Source organism: Phoxinus phoxinus (assembly GCF_949152265.1).
Source record: "Phoxinus phoxinus genome assembly, chromosome: 14".
Lineage (NCBI taxonomy): Eukaryota > Metazoa > Chordata > Actinopteri > Cypriniformes > Leuciscidae > Phoxinus > Phoxinus phoxinus.
In genome coordinates, this window is record NC_136889.1 from 28,880,877 (window position 1) to 28,907,133 (window position 26,257).

Here is a 26,257-nt window from a genome sequence, read left to right on the forward strand (position 1 = left end):
GGTTAAAGAAGCTATTCTTGCATTATTAGAGAGATAATGGTCAAGGGCACTGTAGGCAATGTAGGGCACAGCTGATTGGTTCCTGCTGTATCAGTAGCCAATGAGCTTGCGTGCTCAACCTTCAAACACTTTGTTAGCATTTGTAATAGTTGCAGCTTTCAGAAACCATACACCTTTCCCAGCTCCACCTGCATTAACTGAAATCGAAAATAATTAAATTATACCTACGATTTATTGTAACGTTACATGTAAAATTACACATAAAACGTGTGATTACTAGTAAAATGTTTAGGTCACTTTGTTAAGCTTTTATTAATCGCTTTTATTAATCAAGGTTCAGGTACTAAGTTCAGTTAACTGATTAATCTAAGTTCACACTAAGGATGATAAATATAACGTCTTGGGTTACAACTGTAACAACTACAACTGTAACCTATGTTTCCCGAGACCAGGGAACGAGACATTGTGTCGATGACGCCATAGAGCTGGTAAGTCCCGCCCCTTCCGTAAAACCCCGCTGGACCTCAAAGTTGAAAAACCGTCAATGCAAGTGAATGGGAGAAAATAATTATTTTCTGGTCCCGTTTGAATTGTGCCATGAATGTGAACATATGTTGTCTGTGAATTTTTTATATAACCTTTCATGTTACAAGTTTGACAGTATACGGTATGATTCGTCGGCTAGCAGTTGTGGAAAAGACATAACGAGAAAGACTACATGTCGCCTATGTGACGTCACCCCATAAAGTTGACTTACCCGTGGTTTTCGCCAACCTCAACGATTTTGTCCTCTCCCTGAAAGAAGGCGGTGAAGTGCACCAAAGACACAGCCATGTCTAGCGGGAGTCGTGAGCTAGAGCCGTGAGCTAGTGGTGTTGACGTTTCAAACGCGTCGAAAGCAGCGAAGAGTTGTAGTCCACAAAGTGCTCTCACACAAAGTCTACCCGTATCAAACTTCTACCCGCTAAATTGTAGCATTTTTCACACGAAAGATTATATAAAAAATTCACAGACAACATATGTTCACATTCATGGCACAATTCGAACGGGACCAGAAAATAATTATTTTCTCCCATTCACTTGCATTGACGGTTTTTCAACTTTGAGGTCCAGCGGGGTTTTACGGAGGGGGCGGGACTTACCAGCTCTATGGGGAACACCCTCCACGTGAACCGGTGTCTGAAAGCTGATCCAATCATGGCAATCGTTATTGATGGGCGACAGCCTATGACGTCACTACTAGTGCGACCCGGAAGTATAAAACGGGCGTCTAGAGAACATGTCATCCACTTATCGTCTGAAGGGACTGTTCAGCCGGTATCCCAGAGGCATTGCTGGCTTCGCAGTGTATCGTTCCCTGTTCTCAGTCGTAGCCTCAGACGTTCCCTTTCTAAAGTGAATTCGCACTGCGTCAATGACGCTATGGGGATCGATATACAAACCCACCTTGCTGAGGGGAGTGCCAAATTATGGCTGTGACAAAAACGTCAGATATGGTAGTTTCACTGAAATGCCAAACACTCCCCTTCGGGGTCACATACAGGCTGTCAGTAGCTGCGTTTACATGGACCCTTATAATCGGATTGAAGGCTCAATCGGATTGAAAAACCTTCATGTAAACACCTTAATTGATCTGATTGAGCTCGATCCGATTGAAATTTCGATCGGATTGAAAGGGGTGGTTTATTCCTTTTGTAATCTGATCAAGAGAACATGTAAACACTTAATCGGACTGAAAACCAAATCTGAAAGGAATGCGCATGTGCAATGACGTAGAAATGACGTAATGACGTAAGACGCACTGTTGTTTTTGAAGGGAAGATGGCGTGCGGTATTCCTCGGGTGCCATGTACCCCTCTACCATTGAACATAGGGTCATAAATGACTGTCGTGTTATCCTAAAATTTTCTTTCCACTCCACGTCCGTGAAGTGGTGCAAGACAACGTTGTCCCACCAGTACTTGCTTCGGACTTTCATCCACAAACGCCTTGTTCTGGGCTCTGGTAGAGGCATTTTAATTGCTTGATAAATACAAGCAGCACGGCACAGAACATCACGCGCTCGTCGTCTCCTAATTAGCAGCTGAAGTACGTAAATGTTAAATCTAATAAAATTTTTTAAAAAAAAGCAATGGTAAGAGGGTGGCTGTTATGCGCATCGTGGAACGGCGGCGGGAATCGTCTAGTGCACTGATTGTGCGTAACTGCGCATGTCTAAAACGATCAAATCAGATGTAAAGCTTGTGACATGTAAACGCGCACATCAACCCGATTACTTTATTTGTCGTCAATGTAAACACCTTGTTTGGATTCTTTAATCGGATTGATTTCATTCGGATTGAGCCATGTAAACGCAGCTAGTGACAGTATTCCCTACGGCCACTGCCCAAGCTTTAAGCCTCAAAGAGGCCTCCGATACAATGAAGTCCTACCAAGGCCGCTCAAAGGCTTGGAACCAACAGCTTCCTTGGAAGGTCTTCCTTTAAGGTAATATGGCCAGGGGGTCCATAAAGGAGTCCCGTCCAGTCACTTTTTGAGGGGGACATAAAGCCGCCAGGGAGGCTGACCTGGTCTATTTTACTGACTTAGTCTTGCCAACAACCTGTCTGTTTCCTAAACAGAGTCTCTAACATTATTTACCTCACTTGTGGAGGCATCCGGTAGGTCGCTCACAGACCGGATCATAGAGACAGGCATCTTGGTATAAAATGCTCCATTACCTTGTATATTACGTTATGGCCCCGTAGAAGCAGTTTTTGTAAAAATAGGCTAACGATTGCGTCATAACCACTCGACTCTGTCGCACAAGTCGAGAGATTACCGCATAGACAGGCGGAGAAGCTCGCAAGCAATCGGGGGGACATGAAGGCATAAAGTCCGATAAAGTCAAGGGAGAAGCCCATAGAGAGTCATAAAGTTGCTCCTGCTGCTAGCTCATGGACGGCTAATACTCACGCTCTCCGTCTCTGCGAGATTCGGAAGGGAATGATTCAGATTTCTCTCGGCACAGCTACTAGAAGACCTACAGCTGTCAGACAGGTTGCTCACGTCACATCTACGTCGTCAAGCTCAGTTTGAGCCTGCGCAGTACGGTCAGTCATCAGGAAGTGAGTGCTTCTAATTGACTTCACTTTTCTCTGTTGAAACCTATGGGGTCGCTGTGTCCAGTTTATACTGTCTATGGATTATACATCTTTTCATTTTATATAAGGTAAAGTAGTTTCAGGGAAATACAAGTAATGAGTTTAAAATATTCTTTTGAAGATACATTTGTCTCAAGATTATTGACTTTTAAGATTATTGATTATTAAGTTATATTGGTCACCTGACTGATTGAATAAGTCTGTAACAAAAACTAAACCTTTGTTAAACCAGTCACTTTAAAAGTAGTCTTGTTTTTTAATAATATATATTTATAATTCCTAATAACACAGGAATGGGGAGAAAAATTGTGTTTGTAGACCAATTTCCACGCATCCAAAACTTTTTTTGTGGAAATTAGACAAATTAATTGGGAGTTTAGTGCATTTAAAATCACAGGCAAGTAAAAAATTCAAGACCACCATCTTTTTTAAAGATTAGATTGGGAATAAAAAACCATGGAAATTATTCTCACAAAGCCTAGCCTATATTATTAATAGTGTCAAAATCATTTAATCCTTTTTCTGATTCATTTGTAATTATGGGTTTCCTTTTAATATAATCTTCCTTGCCTCTCCAGATAAATTTAAATAAAATGTTGTCAACCTCGGCACACATTTTTGAATCTACATAAAGAGATAATGTAGGATATACGAAGAAGGGCACTTCAACATGTTAAACATAAGTGTAATATATATTGCAAAATAATTTTAAAATAACATTATTTAGTCGTACTATTCGACTGGTAATCATGTTAGTACCTACCTATTAATAATAAAAAACTTAAAATTGTATTTCGTTCGTTTAGTGTGTGCAGGGGTGATAGACAAATGGATGTCGTACTTTTTTTTAAACGCATGTGACTTGAGGCTGAGCTCTAATTGGCTTGTTTCAGATTGACCTTGTGGCAGAGCCTCCCACTTTTGATTTAAGCGAATCAAAATTGTTTTAGAATATTTTGGCCTTGTGTGATTGGACCATTCTCGACTTCCAAGGCAAAGCCACGCCCAATATCTATTTCATGATGAATTTAAATTCGCTTTTATCATTACAAAAATAATTTCTCAGGGCGTTCAAACGAAAAAAAAAAAAAAAAAAATTATGATGCAGTTTGGACGGATTTGGACAGAGTTGGCTAGCCGGTTGCGATGTAAATCATGCCTTATATTGTTTTACCTGTTTGCTGTTTAAAAGTCCTGTCACGGAAGCGTTGTGGGCCGGACACAGAAGGTAAATGAAACAATTCAGTTTAACTTGAGGCGAAATATGAGTTTTTAAGTGTCTCTTTATCATGGAAGTATTAATATATGTAACGTTACTATATAAAAGAAGACAAATTACATAGTGCCTCTTCTTAAATTGGACACACATTGAGTCAATTCTGCAACTTGACAAATATGTTGTCAATATCATTAAAATATAAAAAATCATGGTCTGTAAGTTTTTGCAAACTCATTATTGGCCTTTATTCAATTTCTGATACTGTTTTTCTGAACGATTACTGAATTTCTGATTTCTGAACTATTTTTTCATGCTTATTTTATTACTGATAATATACCCACAGCAAAGTCATATTCACTGAATCGCGGTACCTTAAGGTTAGTAATAATTTAATAATTATTTCATGCTTTAACAGTTGAATTTTCAACTGCCATTTTTCAGCTAAGCAGTAATTATACATTTGTATATTGTTAAATGGTTATTTAAAAATAAAAGTGTGATAAATGGTTATTTAACAATAACATTCATCGATGTACGCGACTTCAGGTGCGCGTACATGAGTGATTAGAATTTAAGTTGCTATGGCGACGCTTGTTATGATATGATGCATATGAACGATTCGAATTTTAGTTGCTATGGCAAAGCGAATATCAACACGCTAGATCGCTTTCTGGTGGTTGAGAGACGAGGCGAATTCAGAGACTTTTGCTGAATATTTTCTGTGCTGATCTTGTGATTTTGAAACTGTTCGGAGGACTTTTATTCTAGAAGGAGACCGGATGATATCCTTTACATAGTTTTATTTATAGTTTTATCATATTATTTTCTGAGGAGACTAATATTTGATTGTTCTTTTCTTATTTTAGAGGGGGTTTGGCGTTTTATTTTATTATTAATTTATTTTTGGGGTGGGGTATTTCTGAGGAGAATTATATTTTATTGTATTGTATTTTGTATTTCATTTGTATTGTTTTTATTGCAGTTTGAAGGAGGATGCCAGGCCCGACCCAGAGCCAGGAGCTTATTCCTGGATATTTAACACCTCTGTCTTGTGAGTTTGTTTCTGTGTCCACAGGTCCGGCTCACGGCAAGAGAGAGTTGCAGAGCCCAGATGATGGACGTCCGTCCACTTCATCCAAACGCTCTCGCAGAGGTCAGAATAGGCTTTTATTAAAGTTAATAAATGATTTGTCATTGAAAATAGAAAGTTGAAAAAACTAAAGTTACATTTTGGTGTGACCACTCACCACTGACATTGATTATTAATATTATTAAAAATGTCTGGAATATTCCAGCCGCTTCCACATATTCTCCACCGGGCATCATGTCCTCACCATCTTTGTCCCGCTCTGTGGGGAATGTGGAGAGGTGGCTATGCGGGTTGTCGAGCTTTAGCAGCAGAGGAACGTACATCATCGAGAAGAGGAGCAGTAACAACAGATCTGAGAGCCAACATGAACAGGGCAGTGGCGGAAACAGGAGTTTGTCCAGATCCAACAGTCTTAACGGGAGTTTGTCCAGATCCAACAGCTTTGAGTTGATGTGTCCTCCACTGCCTGGTCAAGTTCCCGTCGAGCCAATGAAGACTTCTAATGTCCCGACTGCTCAGGATGCCATAGAGGATTCACCTGTGAACAAGAGCTCGACAGGTGAGACTGAAATAAGGCAGAATGGTGACTGCTTAACATTTCTGACAAGTTTCTGACAGCTTCTCAGACCGCATACGATCCCGATTGAGTTCTGTTTCACAACGTATTGCGCTTGAATGGTCAAATACACACAAAATTATGTCAAAATGGCTGTTGTGACCAGTATTCATGTAAACCGTTATGTCTTAATAAGACATTGCTGTATTTATGAAAATCAATGTTTATTTAAATACATTTTATTTCATAAAAAAGAAATGTGAAATATATTTTAAGACCTGGCTCATATGACCTTTACCATTGCCAGAACTGTGCCAAATGAGGCCTGGGAATGTAGGCTCTCTTTTTTATTAAAGATTAAATAAAATAACAAAAAAATAATTATCATTATCGTGAAATAAAATGATTAATACTTATATTATATTACTTATGTTAAATGTGAGGTCAGAGATGTTTCTAATTTTTGTGTATGCTTAAATTTCCCCCCTTTGTTTCAGAAAATCCTAGAAAACGTAAGAAGAAGGGAAGAATTTGTTCTTTCTTCAGGAACGTGTGGAGTTTGAAGAGTTGGTTCGGCAGCTGTTGTGACAGTAAAGCTGTGGATGTTGTGGAGCCGTTCGTTCCTCCACTAGATCTGGACTCAGAGCCTGATTCTGATCCAGATTACTCCGGTGTCGAGCCAAATCATGGTAAATCTGCAGTCATTATTTCTCTAACATCGGTTTAAACAGTTTTATCATCTTGGTTTCCACTAAAGATATCTTGAGGCTTGTTTTCAGAGAATATTAATATGATTTTTTCCACCAGTACAAAACAAAGCATCTAGCGGGCTCATATATTTCTCATATTTTCCTGTTTGTTTTTCAGACTCCTTTGAGTCTCTCTATAACGCGGGAGTGATGATTGGATGCGGAGGATTCGGAAGAGTGTTCGAGGGAACACGCAAATTTGATGGCAAAAAGGTAAAGCAATTTTGCTGAATTGAACAAACATTTTGCTCTTGCATGCATCAAAACTTATTTAATACACATAATACTCAGATGCTCAAATCGTTAATATTATGTGCAAGGTCAGGCGCTTGAATGCTGTTACTGTTATTGAACATTGTTTTTCTTTTTCGTTTTTGCAGGTTGCCATCAAGCGGATGCACAAGACTTGCAACGATCTTTATCTTGCTATTGTAAGTTGGCCAAATTTAAAAATGATGTTTTCTTCAGAATATTTACTCAGCTAACCTTCTGTCTACTACTTTTCTCCAGCCTGGACATCCCGAACCTCTCATTACAGAAGTGGCGCTGCTCCTAATGATGAGGCAAGAACCCATAAGCCCCTACGCCATACAACTACACGACTGGTTTGAACACCCTCATAAATTCACCCTGGTGATGGAGTATCCCGAACCCTGCGAGAGCTTGCTGGACTTCATCATTCGTAATCCTCAAATGGACGAAACAACAGCACGGGTCATCATGCGACAGGCTGTGCTGGCAGTGCAACACTGCATTGAGCATGACGTTTTTCACAATGACGTTCATGCGCACAATTTCCTGTTGAAGAAAGACACGTTAGAGCTCAAGCTGATAGACTTTGGCTCTGGTCAGCTGCTCAGTAGTGATGGCTACGACAGCTACATATACATTGGTGAGCATTTTGGGAGTTTGGAAACCTGGATGTAGTGACTTGCTGATTATTTGTGACTTTAAAAAAATGCTCAACACTGCACAAATGTCTTGCTTACAGGATTACTGGATTACTGCCCACCTGAAGTCTTCACAGAACCTCGATTTCACGCCGTCCCATCAAATGTCTGGGGCCTCATTTATAAAACTGTGCGTAGGATCCTTACTAAAAGTGTACGTGCGCCCGAAAGCCAAAAATGGCGTACGCAAAAAAATATTCAGACTTATAAAACCGTACGTACGCCAGAACCTGCGCAGAATTCACTTTATAAATCCCACTCAGCTGAAGATTGTGCGCACATGCGTCTCCTCCCCGAAATAACCATATATGGAGCTTACAACGCCTAGTTTTACAATGCATATCCTCATCTGCATATCATTTGCATATGATTATTCATCCACGTGATAACATGTTTAACGGTACAAGACATGAGGAAAATATGAAATACGGATGTGCCGTCACATTACATTAATACAAATAATTTACCGGTAGTAGCCTATCCTTGCCTTGTTTTTGAATAAATAAATCAAATAGTGTACAATGCATTTCAGAGAAAGTTTTTCTCAATCTTTTCCACTGGCCAAATAGTATTTTTAATTGATTTATATTTGTAATGGAAACAGATAGACCTTGTTGTGCATTATATTTGCAAAATCTGCTATTATCATGATAAGCATCTCTGTAGCCTAGTTAAAACATTAAAACACAGCATGCCAAATGAAAAGAGTTAAAAAGCATCGCATGCACAACAAAAATGTATACGGCTATATATATTTTTAGCTTTTCAGTAAATGTCATGAAGTTTAAGTGTTTAGCCTAACTCCATTAATGAGCATATTTAATCTAAATGTTTATATAGTAAAACATAGTTTAAATTATATTTTATTTAAAATGTTATTGTGAATGTGAACATGCACTGTAGCCTATTTATGATTAGGACTCATAATGAAGATTTACAGTTTTACTTCATCTGCCGTTAGATATGCGTCAGTTTCACTAACGGCCCAACGCGCTCTTTGACGCGGACTTTCAAGGTGTGGATATTTCCTTCAAGTGATAGGCTTGGTGAGTGAAATTATATTTGTAGCTATTATCTTTCTGTATATGTATAATTTTATTTCGATTTTCTGTCTAAAAGTGACCAAAAAGACATTTAACTCCAGCTCACCATCGGTGTCGCCAAACTGCTCTGTCTCCAAAATGTACGTACGCATGGGTCAGAGTTTGCGTGGAGGTGCGCATATTTTCACGTCAAGTTTTTCTTTATAAATCCCACCTTTTGCGCAGGAACTGGCGTACGCATGTTTTCAGCCCCGTTTTGTGCGTACGCAAGCTTTATAAATGAGGCCCCTGGTCTCTAGGAGTGTTATTATACGAGATGGTGAACGCAGTTCCTCCTTTTCACAATCCAACGGAAATCAAAGAAGCCAAAGTTACATTTCAGAACTCCAACTTATCCAAAGGTGAGTGAATAATATTGATAACATTGATAAACACACACATAAAGCAAAGTCTCAGTACAGAAACAGCTAAAGGTGAATTATGTCAAATTTTAATATATAGTTAAACGTATAGTGAGAGTTTGCGCCGTGGCTACTGTTGCAGGCGGAGCCATGGGAAAAGAACCCGTAAGAGCTGCGTTTGTGATGTTTGAGTTGGGGAAGATGTAATGCATCAAAAGGCATTTGCTAGGTTTTTTAAAAATACACTTTATTTTGTAATTTCGCAATGTGACACTAGTGCAGCAGCAAATACATACTTCACCTTTAAAGTAAAGACAAAGAACACTTTACCTTATATTAATCATGTTTCAGATGCTGTTTTCATGCCAGCATTAGTGTCACATGGTCATGACTAACCAGCTCTCTCCTTAATAAAATGTGTACAGAATGCAGTGATCTGATTAGCCAGTGCCTAACCCTGGATCCAACTAAACGCCCGACGTTAGAGCAGATCTTACAACATAAATGGATTAGAAATGATCGACTGTAGAATGGAGACGTTCAGGAGATTCACCCGATCAGTGATTTCAGGTGTGAGGAAGTGTAACTGACAGAGTGGGATTATTAGCATTTGTCTTCAATTCTGGATTATTTGTAGTGAGGTTTTCAATTTCTTTTTCTTTTAATGTTCTTTTTATAGTCAAGTCACCTTCATTTATATTGTGCTTTAAACAATACAGATTGTTTCAAAGCGGCTTCATGGTAATAAACAGGAAAATAACAGAATAAGTGATGCAATTGCTATAATTAAATTATGTTGTGTAAATCAGCTTTAAAAAAAATTATAAACCAAAAAAAAAACATTCATGAGTTGATTTGCTTATAAAATCTTTGTATTGGACAGGGAATAACATACTTGCTGTCCTTGGTGGAGGGCTCGAGCTTGAGACTTGACCTGAAGCCTCAAGTCCAACCCCATCCTGACAGGAACTCAAGCCGCCACACTGGAGATCAGAGCCTGTCCACATCTGAGCAAGAACATGAGAGACTGAAGACTGGAAAGAAGACATCAAGTCATCACAGCCACATTTGCTTTGTTTTAGAAGTCAAGACAAGTCATCTTTATGTATATAGTGCTTTACAAATAACCAATCTGTATATATGACCCCTTTGAATAAATGCTTTCAATGAATCCAAAAGAAGAAATGCTTTTAAACAGTCTCAGCCTATGAGAAACCTTTAAAGTGAAACGGTTTAAAATATATCTACATGGTTGCAAACTTACACAGCCTGTCTAAAACATCACCCTATAATAAATGAGACTGAGTCTGTGGGCAATAATATATTTTTTTTGCATGACACACTCGTTGGTTATTTAGGTTAAAGAAGCTATTCTTGCATTATTAGAGAGATAATGGTCAAGGGCACAGTAGGGCACTGTAGGCAATGTAGGGCACAGCTGATTGGTTCCTGCTGTATAAATAGCCAATGAGCTTGCGTGCTCAACCTTCAAACACTTTGTTAGCATTTGTAACAGTTGCAGCTTTCAGAAACCATACACCTTTCCCAGCTGCACCTGCATTAACTGAAATCGAAAATAATTAAATTATACCTACGATTTATTGTAACGTTACATGTAAAATTACACATAAAACGTGTGATTACTAGTAAAATGTTTAGGTCACTTTGTTAAGCTTTTATTAATCGCTTTTATTAATCAAGGTTCAGGTACTAGTTCAGTTAACTGATTAATCTAAGTTCACACTAAGGATGATAACTAATAACGTCTTAGGTTACAACTGTAACAACTACAACTGTAACCTATGTTTCCCGAGACCAGGGAACGAGACATTGTGTCGATGACGCCATAGAGCTGGTAAGTCCCGCCCCTTCCGTAAAACCCCGCTGGACCTCAAAGTTGAAAAACCGTCAATGCAAGTGAATGGGAGAAAATAATTATTTTCTGGTCCCGTTTGAATTGTGCCATGAATGTGAACATATGTTGTCTGTGAATTTTTTATATAACCTTTCATGTTACAAGTTTGACAGTATACGGTATGATTCGTCGGCTAGCAGTTGTGGAAAAGACATAACGAGAAAGACTACATGTCGCCTATGTGACGTCACCCCATAAAGTTGACTTACCCGTGGTTTTCGCCAACCTCAACGATTTTGTCCTCTCCCTGAAAGAAGGCGGTGAAGTGCACCAAAGACACAGCCATGTCTAGCGGGAGTCGTGAGCTAGAGCCGTGAGCTAGTGGTGTTGACGTTTCAAACGCGTCGAAAGCAGCGAAGAGTTGTAGTCCACAAAGTGCTCTCACACAAAGTCTACCCGTATCAAACTTCTACCCGCTAAATTGTAGCATTTTTCACACGAAAGATTATATAAAAAATTCACAGACAACATATGTTCACATTCATGGCACAATTCGAACGGGACCAGAAAATAATTATTTTCTCCCATTCACTTGCATTGACGGTTTTTCAACTTTGAGGTCCAGCGGGGTTTTACGGAGGGGGCGGGAATTACCAGCTCTATGGGGAACACCCTCCACGTGAACCGGTGTCTGAAAGCTGATCCAATCATGGCAATCGTTATTGATGGGCGACAGCCTATGACGTCACTACTAGTGCGACCCGGAAGTATAAAACGGGCGTCTAGAGAACATGTCATCCACTTATTTTCTGAAGGGACTGTTCAGCCGGTATCCCAGAGGCATTGCTGGCTTCGCAGTGTATCGTTCCCTGTTCTCAGTCGTAGCCTCAGACGTTCCCTTTCTAAAGTGAATTCGCACTGCGTCAATGACGCTATGGGGATCGATATACAAACCCACCTTGCTGAGGGGAGTGCATGCCAAATTATGGCTGTGACAAAAACGTCAGATATGGTAGTTTCACTGAAATGCCAAACACTCCCCTTCGGGGTCATATACAGGCTGTCAGTAGCTGCGTTTACATGGACCCTTATAATCGGATTGAAGGCTCAATCGGATTGAAAAACCTTCATGTAAACACCTTAATTGATCCGATTGAGCTCGATCCGATTGAAATTTCGATCGGATTGAAAGGGGTGGTTTATTCCTTTTGTAATCTGATCAAGAGAACATGTAAACACTTAATCGGACTGAAAACCAAATCTGAAAGGAATGCGCATGTGCAATGACGTAGAAATGACGTAATGACGTAAGACGCACTGTTGTTTTTGAAGGGAAGATGGCGTGCGGTATTCCTCGGGTGCCATGTACCCCTCTACCATTGAACATAGGGTCATAAATGACTGTCGTGTTATCCTAAAATTTTCCTTCCACTCCACGTCCGTGAATTGGTGCAAGACAACGTTGTCCCACCAGTACTTGCTTCGGACTTTCATCCACAAACGCCTTGTTCTGGGCTCTGGTAGAGGCATTTTAATTGCTTGATAAATACAAGCAGCACGGCACAGAACATCACGCGCTCGTCGTCTCCTAATTAGCAGCTGAAGTACGTAAATGTTAAATCTAATAAAAATAAATAAAAAAAAAGCAATGGTAAGAGGGTGGCTGTTATGCGCATCGTGGAACGGCGGCGGGAATCGTCTAGTGCACTGATTGTGCGTAACTGCGCATGTCTAAAACTATCAAATCAGATGTAAAGCTTGTGACATGTAAACGCGCACATCAACCCGATTACTTTATTTGTCGTCAATGTAAACACCTTGTTTGGATTCTTTAATCGGATTGATTTCATTCGGATTGAGCCATGTAAACGCAGCTAGTGACAGTATTCCCTACGGCCACTGCCCAAGCTTTAAGCCTCAAAGAGGCCTCCGATACAATGAAGTCCTACCAAGGCCGCTCAAAGGCTTGGAACCAACAGCTTCCTTGGAAGGTCTTCCTTTAAGGTAATATGGCCAGGGGGTCCATAAAGGAGTCCCATCCAGTCACTTTTTGAGGGGGACATAAAGCCACCAGGGAGGCTGACCTGGTCTATTTTACTGACTTAGTCTTGCCAACAACCTGTCTGTTTCCTAAACAGAGTCTCTAACATTATTTGCCTCACTTGTGGAGGCATCCGGTAGGTCGCTCACAGACCGGATCATAGAGACAGGCATCTTGGTATAAAATGCTCCATTACCTTGTATATTACGTTATGGCCCCGTAGAAGCAGTTTCTGTAAAAATAGGCTAACGATTGCGTCATAACCACTCGACTCTGTCGCACAAGTCGAGAGATTACCGCATAGACAGGCGGAGAAGCTCGCAAGCAATCGGGGGGGAGGCATAAAGTCCGATAAAGTCAAGGCAGAAGCCCATAGAGAGTCATAAGGTTGCTCCTGCTAGCTCATGGACGGCTAATACTCACGCTCTCCGTCTCTGCGAGATTCGGAAGGGAATGATTCAGATTTCTCTCGGCACAGCTACTAGAAGACCTACAGCTGTCAGACAGGTTGCTCACGTCACATCTACGTCGTCAAGCTCAGTTTGAGGCTGCGCAGTACGGTCAGCCATCAGGAAGTGAGTGCTTCTAATTGACTTCACTTTTCTCTGTTGAAACCTATGGGGTCGCTGTGTCCAGTTTATATACTGTCAATGGATTATACATCTTTTCATTTTATATAAGGTAAAGTAGTTTCAGGGAAATACAATTAATGAGTTTTAAATATTCTTTTGAAGATACATTTGTCTCAAGATTATTGACTTTTAAGATTATTGATTATTAAGTTATATTGGTCACCTGACTGATTGAATAAGTCTGTAACAAAAACTAAACCTTTGTTAAACCAGTCACTTTAAAAGTAGTCTTGTTTTTTAATAATATATATTTATAATTCCTAATAACACAGGAATGGGGAGAAAAATTGTGTTTGTAGACCAATTTCCACGCATCCAAAACTTTTTTTGTTGAAATTAGACAAATTAATTGGGAGTTTAGTGCATTTAAAATCACAGGCAAGTAAAAAATTCAAGACCACCATATTTTTTAAAGATTAGATTGGGAATAAAGAACCATGGAAATTATTCTCACAAAGCCTATATTATTAATAGTGTCAAAATCATTTAATCCTTTTTCTGATTCATTTGTAATTATGGGTTTCCTTTTAATATAATCTTCCTTGCCTCTCCAGATAAATTTAAATAAAATGTTGTCAACCTCGGCACACATTTTTGAATCTACATAAAGAGATAATGTAGGATATACGAAGAAGGGCACTTCAACATGTTAAACATAAGTGTAATATATATTGCAAAATAATTTTAAAATAACATTATTTAGTTGAACTATTCGACTGGTAATCATGTTAGTACCTACCTATTAATAATAAAAAACTTAAAATTGTATTTCGTTCGTTTAGTGTGTGCGGGTCTAGACAAATGGATTTCGTACTTTTTTTTAAACGCATGTGACTTGAGGCTGAGCTCTAATTGGCTTGTTTCAGATTGACCTTGTGGCAGAGCCTCCCACTTTTGATTTAAGCGAATCAAAATTGTTTTAGAATATTTTGGCCTTGTGTGATTGGACCATTCTCGACTTCCAAGGCAAAGCCACGCCCAATATCTATTTCATGATGAATTTAAATTCGCTTTTATCATTACAAAAATAATTTCTCAGGGCGTTCAAACGAAAAAAAAAAAAAAAAAAAAAAAACTATGATGCAGTATGGACGGATTTGGACAGAGCTGGCTAGCCGGTTGCGATGTAAATCATGCCTTTTATTGTTTTACCTGTTTGCTGTTTAAAAGTCCTGTCACGGAAGCGTTGTGGGCCGGACACAGAAGGTAAATGAAACAATTCAGTTTAACTTGAGGCGAAATATGAGTTTTTAAGTGTCTCTTTATCATGGAAGTATTAATATTAAAGAAGACAAATTACATAGTGCCTCTTCTTAAATTGGACACACATTGAGTCAATTCTGCAACTTGACAAATATGTTGTCAATATCATTAAAATATAAAAAATCATGGTCTGTAAGTTTTTGCAAACTCATTATTGGCCTTTATTCAATTTCTGATACTGTTTTTCTGAACGATTACTGAATTTCTGATTTCTGAACTATTTTTTCATGCTTATTTTATTACTGATAATATACCCACAGCAAAGTCATATTCACTGAATCGCGGTAACGTTACCTTAAGGTTAGTAATAATTTAATAATTATTTCATGCTTTAACAGTTGAATTTTCAACTGCCATTTTTCAGCTAAGCAGTAATTATACATTTGTATATTGTTAAATGGTTATTTAAAAATAAAAGTGTGATAAATGGTTATTTAACAATAACATTCATCGATGTACGCGACTTCAGGTGCGCGTACATGAGTGATTAGAATTTAAGTTGCTATGGCGACGCTTGTTATGATATGATGCATATGAGCGATTCGAATTTTAGTTGCTATGGCAAAGCGAATATCAACACGCTAGATCGCTTTCTGGTGGTTGAGAGACGAGGCGAATTCAGAGACTTTTGCTGAATATTTTCTGTGCTGATCTTGTGATTTTGAAACTGTTCGGAGGACTTTTATTCTAGAAGGAGACCGGATGATATCCTTTACATAGTTTTATTTATAGTTGTATCATATTATTTTCTGAGGACACTAATATTTGATTGTTCTTTTCTTATTTTAGAGGGGGTTTGGAGTTTTATTTTATTATTAATTTATTTTTGGGGTGGGGTATTTCTGAGGAGAATAATATTTTATTGTATTGTATTTTGTATTGCATTTGTATTGTTTTTATTGCAGTTTGAAGGAGGATGCCAGGCCCGACCCAGAGCCAGGAGCTTATTCCTGGATATTTAACACCTCTGTCTTGTGAGTTTGTTTCTGTGTCCACAGGTCCGGCTCACGGGAAGAGAGAGTTGCAGAGCCCAGATGATGGACGTCCGTCCACTTCATCCAAACGCTCTCGCAGAGGTCAGAATAGGCTTTTATTAAAGTTAATAAATGATTTGTCATTGAAAATAGAAAGTTGAAAAAAATAAAGTAACATTTTGGTGTGACCACTGACATTGATTATTAATATTATTAAAAATGTCTGGAATATTCCAGCCGCTTCCACATATTCTTCACCGGGCATCATGTCCTCACCATCTTTGTCCCGCTCTGTGGGGAATGTGGAGAGGTGGCTATGCGGGTTGTCGAGCTTTAGCAGCAGAGGAACGTACATCATCGAGAAGAGGAGCAGTAACAACAGATCTGAGAGCCAACATGAACAGGGCAGTGGCGGAAACAGGAGTTTGTCCAGATCCAACAGCTTTGAGTTGATGTGTCCTCCACTGCCTGGTCAAGTTCCCGTCGAGCCAATGAAGACTTCCAATGTCCCGACTGCTCAGGATGCCATAGAGGATTCACCTGTGAACAAGAGCTCGACAGGTGAGACTGAAATAAGGCAGAATGGTGACTGCTTAACATTTTCTGACAAGTTTCTGACAGCTTCTCAGACCGCATACGATCCCGATTGAGTTCTGTTTCACAACGTATTGCGCTTGAACGGTCAAATACACACAAAATTATGTCAAAATGGCTGTTGTGACCAGTATTCATGTAAACCGTTACGTCTTAATAAGACATTGCTGTATTTATGAAAATCAATGTTTATTTAAATACATTTTATTTCATAAAAAAGAAATGTGAAATATATTTTAAGACATGGCTCATATGACCTTTATCATTGCCAGAACTGTGCCAAATGAGGCCTGGGAATGTATGCTCTCTTTTTTATAAAAGATTAAATAAAATAACAAAAAAATAATTATCATTATCGTGAAATATAATGATTTTTACTTATATTATATTACTTATGTTAAATGTGAGGTCAGAGATGTTTCTAATTTTTGTGTATGCTTAAATTTCCCCCCTTTGTTTCAGAAAATCCTAGTAAACGTAAGAAGATGGGAAGAATTTGTTCTTTCTTCAGGAACGTGTGGAGTTTGAAGAGTTGGTTCGGCAGCTGTTGTGACAGTAAAGCTGTGGATGTTGTGGAGCCGTTCGTTCCTCCACTAGATCTGGACTCAGAGCCTGATTCTGATCCAGATTACTCCGGTGTCGAGCCAAATCATGGTAAATCTGCAGTCATTATTTCTCTAACATCGTTTTAAACAGTTTTATCATCTTGGTTTCCACTAAAGATATCTTGAGGCTTGTTTTCAGAGAATATTAACATGATTTTTTCCACCAGCACAAAACAAAGCATCTAGCGGGCTCATATATTTCTCATATTTTCCTGTTTGTTTTTCAGACTCCTTTGAGTCTCTCTATAACGCGGGAGTGATGATTGGATGCGGAGGATTCGGAAGAGTGTTCGAGGGAACACGCAAATTTGATGGCAAAAAGGTAAAGCAATTTTGCTGAATTGAACAAACATTTTGCTCTTGCATGCATCAAAACTTATTTAATACACATAATACTCAGATGCTCAAATCGTTAATATTATGTGCAAGGTCAGGCGCTTGAATGCTGTTACTGTTATTGAACATTGTTTTTCTTTTTCGGTTTTGCAGGTTGCCATCAAGCGGATGCACAAGACTTGCAACGATCTTTATCTTGCTATTGTAAGTTGGCCAAATTTAAAAATGATGTTTTCTTCAGATTTTTACCCAGCTAACCTTCTGTCTACTACTTTTCTCCAGCCTGGACATCCCGAACCTCTCATTACAGAAGTGGCGCTGCTCCTAATGATGAGGCAAGAACCCATAAGCCCCTACGCCATACAACTACACGACTGGTTTGAACACCCTCATAAATTCACCCTGGTGATGGAGTATCCCGAACCCTGCGAGAGCTTGCTGGACTTCATCATTCGTAATCCTCAAATGGACGAAACAACAGCACGGGTCATCATGCGACAGGCTGTGCTGGCAGTGCAACACTGCATTGAGCATGACGTTTTTCACAATGACGTTCATGCGCACAATTTCCTGTTGAAGAAAGACACGTTAGAGCTCAAGCTGATAGACTTTGGCTCTGGTCAGCTGCTCAGTAGTGATGGCTACGACAGCTACATATACATTGGTGAGCATTTTGGGAGTTTGGAAACCTGGATGTAGTGACTTGCTGATTATTTGTGACTTTAAAAAAATGCTCAACAATGCACATATGTCTTGCTTACAGGATTACTGCCCACCTGAAGTCTTCACAGAACCTCGATTTCACGCCGTCCCATCAAATGTCTGGGCTCTAGGAGTGTTATTATACGAGATGGTGAACGCAGTTCCTCCTTTTCACAATCCAACGGAAATCAAAGAAGCCAAAGTTACATTTCAGAACTCCAACTTATCCAAAGGTGAGTGAATAATATTGATAACATTGATAAACACACACATAAAGCAAAGTCTCAGTACAGAAACAGCTAAAGGTGAATTATGTCAAATTTGAATATATAGTTAAACGTATAGTGAGAGTTTGCGCCGTGGCTACTGTTGCAGGCGGAGCCACGGGAAAAGAACCCGTAAGAGCTGCGTTTGTGATGTTTGAGTTGGGGAAGATGTAATGCATCAAAAGGCGTTTGCTAGGTTTTTTGAAAATACGCTTTATTTTGTAATTTCGCAATGTGACACTAGTGCAGCAGCAAATACATACTTCACCTTTAAAGTAAAGACAAAGAACACTTTACCTTATATTAATCATGTTTCAGATGCTGTTTTCATGCCAACATTAGTGTCACATGGTCATGACTAACCAGCTCTCTCCTTAATAAAATGTGTACAGAATGCAGTGATCTGATTAGCCAGTGCCTAACCCTGGATCCAACTAAACGCCCGACGTTAGAGCAGATCTTACAACATAAATGGATTAGAAATGATCGACTGTAGAATGGAGACGTTCAGGAGATTCACCCGATCAGTGATTTCAGGTGTGAGGAAGTGTAACAGACAGAGTGGGATTATTAGCATTTGTCTTCAATTCTGGATTATTTGTAGTGAGGTTTTCATTTTCTTTTTATTTTAATGTTCTTTTTATAGTCAAGTCACCTTCATTTATAATGTGCTTTAAACAATACAGATTGTTTCAAAGCGGCTTCATGGTAATAAACAGGAAAATAACAGAATAAGTGATGCAATTGCTATAATTAAATTCTGTTGTGTAAATCAGCTTTAAAAAAAAATTATAAACCAAAAAAAAAACATTCATGAGTTGATTTGCTTATAAAATCTTTGTATTGGACAGGGAATAACATACTTGCTGTCCTTGGTGGAGGGCTCGAGCTTGAGACTTGACCTGAAGCCTCAAGTCCAACCCCATCCTGACAGGAACTCAAGCCGCCACACTGGAGATCAGAGCCTGTCCACATCTGAGCAAGAACATGAGAGACTGAAGACCGGAAAGAAGACATCAAGTCATCACAGCCACATTTGCTTTGTTTTAGAAGTCAAGACAAGTCATCTTTATGTATATAGTGCTTTACAAATAACCAATCTGTATATATGACCCCTTTGAATAAATGCTTTCAATTAATCCAAAAGAAGAAATGCTTTTAAACAGTCTCAGCCTATGAGAAACCTTTAAAGTGAAACGGTTTAAAATATATCTACATGGTTGCAAACTTACACAGCCTGTCTAAAACATCACGCTATAATAAATGAGACTAGAGTCTGTGGGCAATGATATAATTTTTTGCATGACACACTCGTTGGTTATTTAGGTTAAAGAAGCTATTCTTGCATTATTAGAGAGATAATGGTCAAGGGCACTGTAGGCAATGTAGGGCACAGCTGATTGGTTCCTGCTGTATCAGTAGCCAATGAGCTTGCGTGCTCAACCTTCAAACACTTTGTTAGCATTTGTAATAGTTGCAGCTTTCAGAAACCATACACCTTTCCCAGCTCCACCTGCATTAACTGAAATCAAAAATAATTAAATTATACCTACGATTTATTGTAACGTTACATGTAAAATTACACATAAAACGTGTGATTACTAGTAAAATGTTTAGGTCACTTTGTTAAGCTTTTATTAATCGAATCCAACTGACCTTAGTACCTGAACCTAGATTAATAAATGAAATGGTCACTGATAACAGCTTCGATGTACTCTGCCTTACTGAAACCTGGCTTAAATCGAATGATTATTTCGGTCTTAATGAGTCCACTCCACCAGGATACGGTTATAAGCATGAGCCCCGTCTGATTGGTCGTGGCGGCGGTGTTGCAACAATCTATAGAGATATTCTTAATGTTACTCAGAAAACAGGCCACAGGTTTAATTCGTTTGAAGTACTTGTGCTAAATGTTACGCTCCTAGATGTAAGAAAGAAATCCCTATTATCTCTAGCCTTGGCTACTGTATATAGACCACCAGGGCCTTACGCTGATTTCCTAAAAGAGTTTGCAGATTTTCTCTCAGATCTATTAGTCAATGTCGATAAGGCAATAATTGTTGGAGATTTCAACATACACGTTGATAACACAAATGATGCGTTAGGGGCTGCGTTTACAGATTTATTAAACTCCTTTGGGGTCAAGCAAAACGTTAGTGGTCCCACTCATCGTCTTAATCATACTCTAGATTTAATTATATCATATGGAACCGATCCAACCGATATAGATATTATACCGCAAAGTGATGATGTCACTGATCATTACATGGTAACTTGCATACTACGTACGGCTGAAATGTGTCATGTTGCGCCGCGTTATCGACCAGGCAGAACAATCCTTCCAACTACTATAGATAGATTCTTGAATAGCTTACCTGATCTATCTCAGCTTCTCAGTGAACCCAAACTAACGGATGAGCTAGAGGAAATGACTAGCAGTATGAGCACCATTCTCTCTAGTACATTAGAAATTGTTGCACCAATTAGATTAAAAAAGGTTAGAGAGAAAACTAAAGCACCATGGTACAACAGTGCTACGCATGTTATCAAGAGAGAAACTCGTAACTTAGAGCGCAAATTGAAACAAACAAATTTAGAGGTCTTTAGAATCGCGTGGAAAGACAGTATGTCACGTTATAAAAAGGCTCTAAAAGCAGCCAGGGCTGAGCATCTCCGCAAACTAATAGAAAATAACCAAAACAATCCAAGGTTTTTATTTAACACTGTGGCTAGATTAACAAATAAACAGACATCACCTGAACAAAATATTCCGTTACATTTTAATAGTAATGATTTCATGAATTTCTTCACTGAGAAAATAGAAAGCATCAGAAACACAATTGTAAATGTACAATCTTTGACAGCGTCTTCTGATTCAGCCTCAATTATCGCCCCTCAACAACAACTACAGTGCTTTACAACTATAGGACAGGAAGAGCTAAATAAACTTATCACTGCATCTAAACCAACAACATGTTTATTAGATCCAATACCCACTAAACTACTGAAAGAAGTGTTACCTGTAGTGGAAGAGCCTCTTCTCAATATTATTAACTCGTCTCTATCTTTAGGACATGTTCCAAAAACATTCAAGCTGGCAGTTATAAAACCTCTTATTAAGAAACCACAATTAGATCCAAATAACCTAGCAAATTACAGACCCATTTCAAATCTTCCATTTATGTCTAAAATACTAAAAAAAGTTGTGTCCGCTCAACTGTGCTCTTTCTTGCAAGAAAACGATATCTATGAAAAGTTTCAGTCAGGATTCAGGCCACATCATAGCACAGAAACTGCGCTGGTTAAAATTACAAATGATTTACTTTTAGCTTCTGACCAAGGCTGTATCTCAATACTAGTTTTACTCGATCTTAGTGCTGCGTTTGACACTATAGATCATAAAATACTCTTAGATCGACTTCAAAATTACACTGGTGTTCAGGGACAGGCATTAAGCTGGTTTAGATCGTACCTATCACACCGTTACCATTTTGTCCATTTAAATGGGGAAAAATCAAAGATAACGTCAGTAAATTATGGAGTGCCGCAGGGATCTGTATTAGGCCCCCTGCTATTCTCAATTTATATGCTGCCACTTGGTAATATTATAAGAAAACATGGAATAAGTTTCCACTGTTATGCTGATGACACTCAATTATATATTTCATCAAGACCAGATGATAACACTAAATTATCTAAAATGACAGAGTGTGTTAAAGATATAAAATATTGGATGACGTGTAATTTTCTTCTATTAAATTCAAATAAAACGGAGGTATTACTGATTGGTCCAAAAAACTGCCCACAAAACCTCTTACAATACAACCTTAATCTAGATGAATGTCCTGTTACTTTATCCTCTACAGTAAAAGACCTGGGTGTTATACTAGACCGCAACTTGTCTTTTGAAAATCATATTTCAAATGTCACAAGAACAGCCTTTTTCCACCTTAGAAACATTGCTAAGCTACGTAATATGCTATCAGTTTCTGATGCAGAAAAGTTAGTTCATGCATTCATGACCTCGAGACTAGATTACTGTAATGCTTTATTAGCTGGTTGTCCTGCATCCTCCGTAAACAAGCTACAGTTAGTCCAAAATGCAGCTGCTAGAGTTCTTACTAGGTCAAGAAAATATGATCATATAACACCAATTTTAGCATCTCTACACTGGTTACCTATTAAGTTCTGTATCAATTACAAAGTATTGTTACTGACCTATAAAGCCCTAAATGGTTTAGCTCCTGTGTATTTAAGAGATCTTCTATCGCCATATAATCCATCGCGCTCTTTAAGATCGCTAAATTCGAGGCTTCTGGTCGTACCTAGGATAACTAAGTCCACTAAAGGAGGGAGGGCGTTTTCACATCTAGCTCCTAAACTCTGGAATAGCCTTCCTGATATTGTCCGAGGTTCAGACTCGCTCTCCCAGTTTAAAACTAGATTAAAGACGCATCTCTTTAGCCAAGCATTCATATGATGCATCTCATACCTTTTATACTACAGTTAAATCAGATCAAATGCATTCATATTATGAACAGCAGCTACGCTAATTATTTCCCATCTGCCTTTTTTGTTGTTATCTCGGGACGCCTGTCCCGAGATAACTCAAATAGAGTTCGTCAGCTCCAGTTATGTATCCAGCCTCTCATGGAGACTTCAGATGCCCCAACGCCTGTGATGAGACAACTCGACGCCTGTGAAGAGACGACCCGACGCCTGTGAAGAGACGACCCAACGCCGGCGATATGTTATGCCCTAAATTTTATGATTAACTAACTGTATTTTTGTATGTATATTTTTGAAATGCATTTTCTGTAAAGCTGCTTTGAAACAGTATTGTGAAAAGCGCTATACAAATAAACTTGAATTGAATTGAATTGAATGTTCGGGAGAGGGTTATCCAGGTCTGTCAGCAGCTTTTACCAGAAGCAAAGGACAAACTTCCATTCACTGTCGATACAGTACACCGACTTGGGCGTAAACAAGGGAGCAACGACAAACCTAGAGGGATCATCTTTCAGTTTACCTCGCGCTTCTACCGTGATGCCATTTGGCGGGCTGCGAAGGACTCTCCTTTTCTCAGGAATAACAACTTAAAATTGTCTGAGGATCTGTCCCCGATAGATAGAGAAAAAAGAAACAAACTATGGCCTCTCGTGGACAAAGCACGGCGGGACAACAAGCGGGCTTACTTTGTAGGAGGAAGGGCTTTTGTGGAGGGCACCGAAATTTTTCCACCAACCTGAATTTCCTTCTACGCTTGTTTATTTACTTGTTTCACTCTGTAGTAATACTGCACTTTGCCGATTCAGGACTTCTATATGAACGAGTACATATCCACACGAAGCAACTACGCCCTCAAGTCAGGTACTTTGTTACTTTAGGGTTTAACCCTGTTTATAACTTTAACGTTGCACTTTATTAAAGTGTGACTGGGTTTAACTTAATAGCCCATATAATTTGCCGAACAAAACGAGGTGCTCCATTGCCATTTGTCTGTTTGACACGTTTGTTACGGGTTCTTATATATTTCTGCCTTAAAGTTAATAATTTGTACGACTATTTTTTTGGATTGCACTACATCAATATACTGTTTTTACTGTAGTTTGCTGTGCTCATTTTTATGCACATTTTCTTTAGTCTCAACGCGTTATTCATATTTGCTTATATCTAAAAAAAGTTATTTTTTTCCTTTTTCCTTTCCTTTTATGGTTCTCACTATTCACTCACTTAATGTTAGATGGCTAAGAAACCTTACTAAACGTAAAGCTATATTTTTGTACCTTAAACAGTTTAATTCTGATTTTTATTTTTTACAAGAATGTCATTCAGTCAAAGAAGACTTTAATTTTTGGAGATCACAATGGGGTTTGGACTTGTGGATGTCACATGGAACATCAAGCTCAGCTGGAGTTTGCATCTTACTTCATCGTTTTAAGGGGAAAATTCTGTTTTCTGACTGTGATCCAAGTGGTCGGTATATTTGCCTCCTACTTGAAATCTCAGATATTATGTTTATCGTTACCAATCTTTATGGTCCTAATCAACAAAAAGAAAATGAAGATTTCTTTTATCGAATGGAAGAACGTATACTTTCACTGTTTAGTTTTCAGAGGAGATTTCAATGTGGTTATGGACAATAATATTGATAGATGGCCCCCAAAATCTAATAACTCTAATTCCTACTTAAAGATGTTCATGCAAAGGTTTTCTTTGGTTGATAGCTGGAGGGAATCTCATCCATCTTTAAAGGTATTTACATGGAATAATAAATCTTTATCGTGCCAATCTCGCATTGACCTATGGCTTGCTCCTAAAGAGCTGCATAATATTTAAACTGATATTATACCTTCACCATTATCTGATCATAAATGTATTTCTATTCGCATCGCTCTTTCAACTACTGTTACTTAATTCATACAGTACTCCCTCTTATTGGAAGCTTAATAACTCAATTCTCGCCTATGATGAAGTTAAAAACAAAATTGATGACATTATTAAAAATTTTTGGAACAAAGCAAAGGAAGAAGACAACTACTGCAGTAATTGGGAGTTAGCTAAATATGAAGTCTGTAAATATTTTCGAAAAATCAGTAGTGATTTGGCTAAAAAGAGGAAGTCTAATGAGAGTGTTGTTATTTGTAAAATTGCTAGTCTTTTAGCTAAAAATGTGGAAGATATTACTGATCTTGAAAAAGCTGAACTTGCTGAGCAGCAACACCAATTAGATAAAATATATAAATATAAAGCTGAAGGAGCTTATATCCGATCACGCAGAAAGTGGCTTGAGGAAGGTGAACAAAGCTCTGCTTATTTTTTTCGTTTAGAAAGACAACAAGCTAAAACAAGTAATGTAGGGAAACTCATGATTGATGGAATATTAAATGAAGATCAAAAAGTAATTGGAAAATTCTGTTCTAAATTTTATACGGACTTGTATACATCTAAATTTTGCCACCAAGATGCAACTAATTTCTTCGAGTCTCTTCAGAATGTACAGCAATTGAATATGGTAGATAAAGATTTTTTGTGACGCTCCTATTACCATGAATGAGATTGTAGAAGCAATTAATTCATTAAAAAAGGAAAATCTCCTGGCACTGATGGGCTCACTTCAGAGTTTTATAAACTATTTAGCAGAAAAATAGCATCATTTTTATTAGAGGTTTTTAGAGAAAGCATAGAGAAAAAAATTCTTCCCCCCAACCTATGTCAAGGAATGATAACCCTAATAACCAAAGCCAAATAAAGATCCCCTTTTCATTGATAATTGGCGCCCAATCACTTTATTAAATAATGACTACAAATTAATAGCTTTAGTTATGGCCAAAAGACTAAAATGTGTCCTAAATTCCATCATTGATGAAACACAGTCAGGATTTCTGCCAAACAGACATATATCAAACAACATACGCTTAATATTAGATCTATTGGACTATTCATATTTACTCCCAAAAGAAAGTTTTATTTTATTTTTAGACTACTATAAAGCATTTGACACATTAGAACATGAGTTTCTGTTTCAAGCACTAAATAGAATTGGTTTTGGAGACTCCTTCTGTAATATGGTCAAAATGCTTTATATGAATAGTAGTAGCTCCATTAAGTTAAGTAACGGTACCTCTCCCAGATTCTTCTTAAACCGTGGAGTGAGACAGGGATGTCCAGTATCTCCCTATCTTTTTTTAATTGCGATACAATTTCTTAGTTCACACATCAGGGGTGGCAGTTGCTCAGTGGTTCATGTAGATTGTCTGCAAACCGGAAGGTTGGTGGTTCAATCCCCGGTTCCACCTGACCAAGTGTCGAGGTGTCCTTGAGCAAGACACCTAACC

General features: G+C 38.4%; 2 protein-coding genes and 2 long non-coding RNA genes across 4 annotated transcripts; all 4 read left to right on the forward strand.

Moving 5' to 3' along the window:
- Nucleotides 1-6,538: 6,538 nt before the first annotated feature.
- On the forward strand, nucleotides 6,539-8,382 carry LOC307009910 (serine/threonine-protein kinase pim-2-like; the record flags this gene model as incomplete). The annotated part of the gene is made up of 6 exons (XM_079634127.1): nucleotides 6,539-6,697; nucleotides 6,876-6,970; nucleotides 7,138-7,188; nucleotides 7,268-7,649; nucleotides 7,749-7,861; nucleotides 8,374-8,382. Exons 2-6 carry the CDS (start codon nucleotides 6,908-6,910, stop codon nucleotides 8,380-8,382), a joined length of 618 nt encoding a protein of 205 aa, XP_079490253.1. The 5' UTR covers nucleotides 6,539-6,697; nucleotides 6,876-6,907.
- A 668-nt stretch (nucleotides 8,383-9,050) lies between these two features.
- On the forward strand, nucleotides 9,051-10,432 carry LOC307010955. Its single transcript, XR_013800318.1, has 3 exons — nucleotides 9,051-9,151; nucleotides 9,577-9,721; nucleotides 10,035-10,432. It is a non-coding gene; the product is annotated as an uncharacterized lncRNA (long non-coding RNA).
- Nucleotides 10,433-15,247: 4,815 nt separating this feature from the next.
- Nucleotides 15,248-18,150, forward strand: LOC307009911 (uncharacterized protein; the record flags this gene model as incomplete). The annotated part of the gene is made up of 6 exons (XM_079634128.1): nucleotides 15,248-16,018; nucleotides 16,154-16,477; nucleotides 16,973-17,164; nucleotides 17,343-17,437; nucleotides 17,605-17,655; nucleotides 17,734-18,150. The coding sequence occupies exons 1-6, from the start codon at nucleotides 15,859-15,861 to the stop codon at nucleotides 18,148-18,150; spliced, it is 1,239 nt and encodes a 412-aa protein (XP_079490254.1). The 5' UTR covers nucleotides 15,248-15,858.
- Nucleotides 18,151-18,247: 97 nt separating this feature from the next.
- On the forward strand, nucleotides 18,248-19,666 carry LOC307010537. Its single transcript, XR_013800208.1, has 3 exons — nucleotides 18,248-18,386; nucleotides 18,812-18,956; nucleotides 19,271-19,666. It is a non-coding gene; the product is annotated as an uncharacterized lncRNA (long non-coding RNA).
- The last annotated feature ends 6,591 nt before the right edge of the window (nucleotides 19,667-26,257 follow it).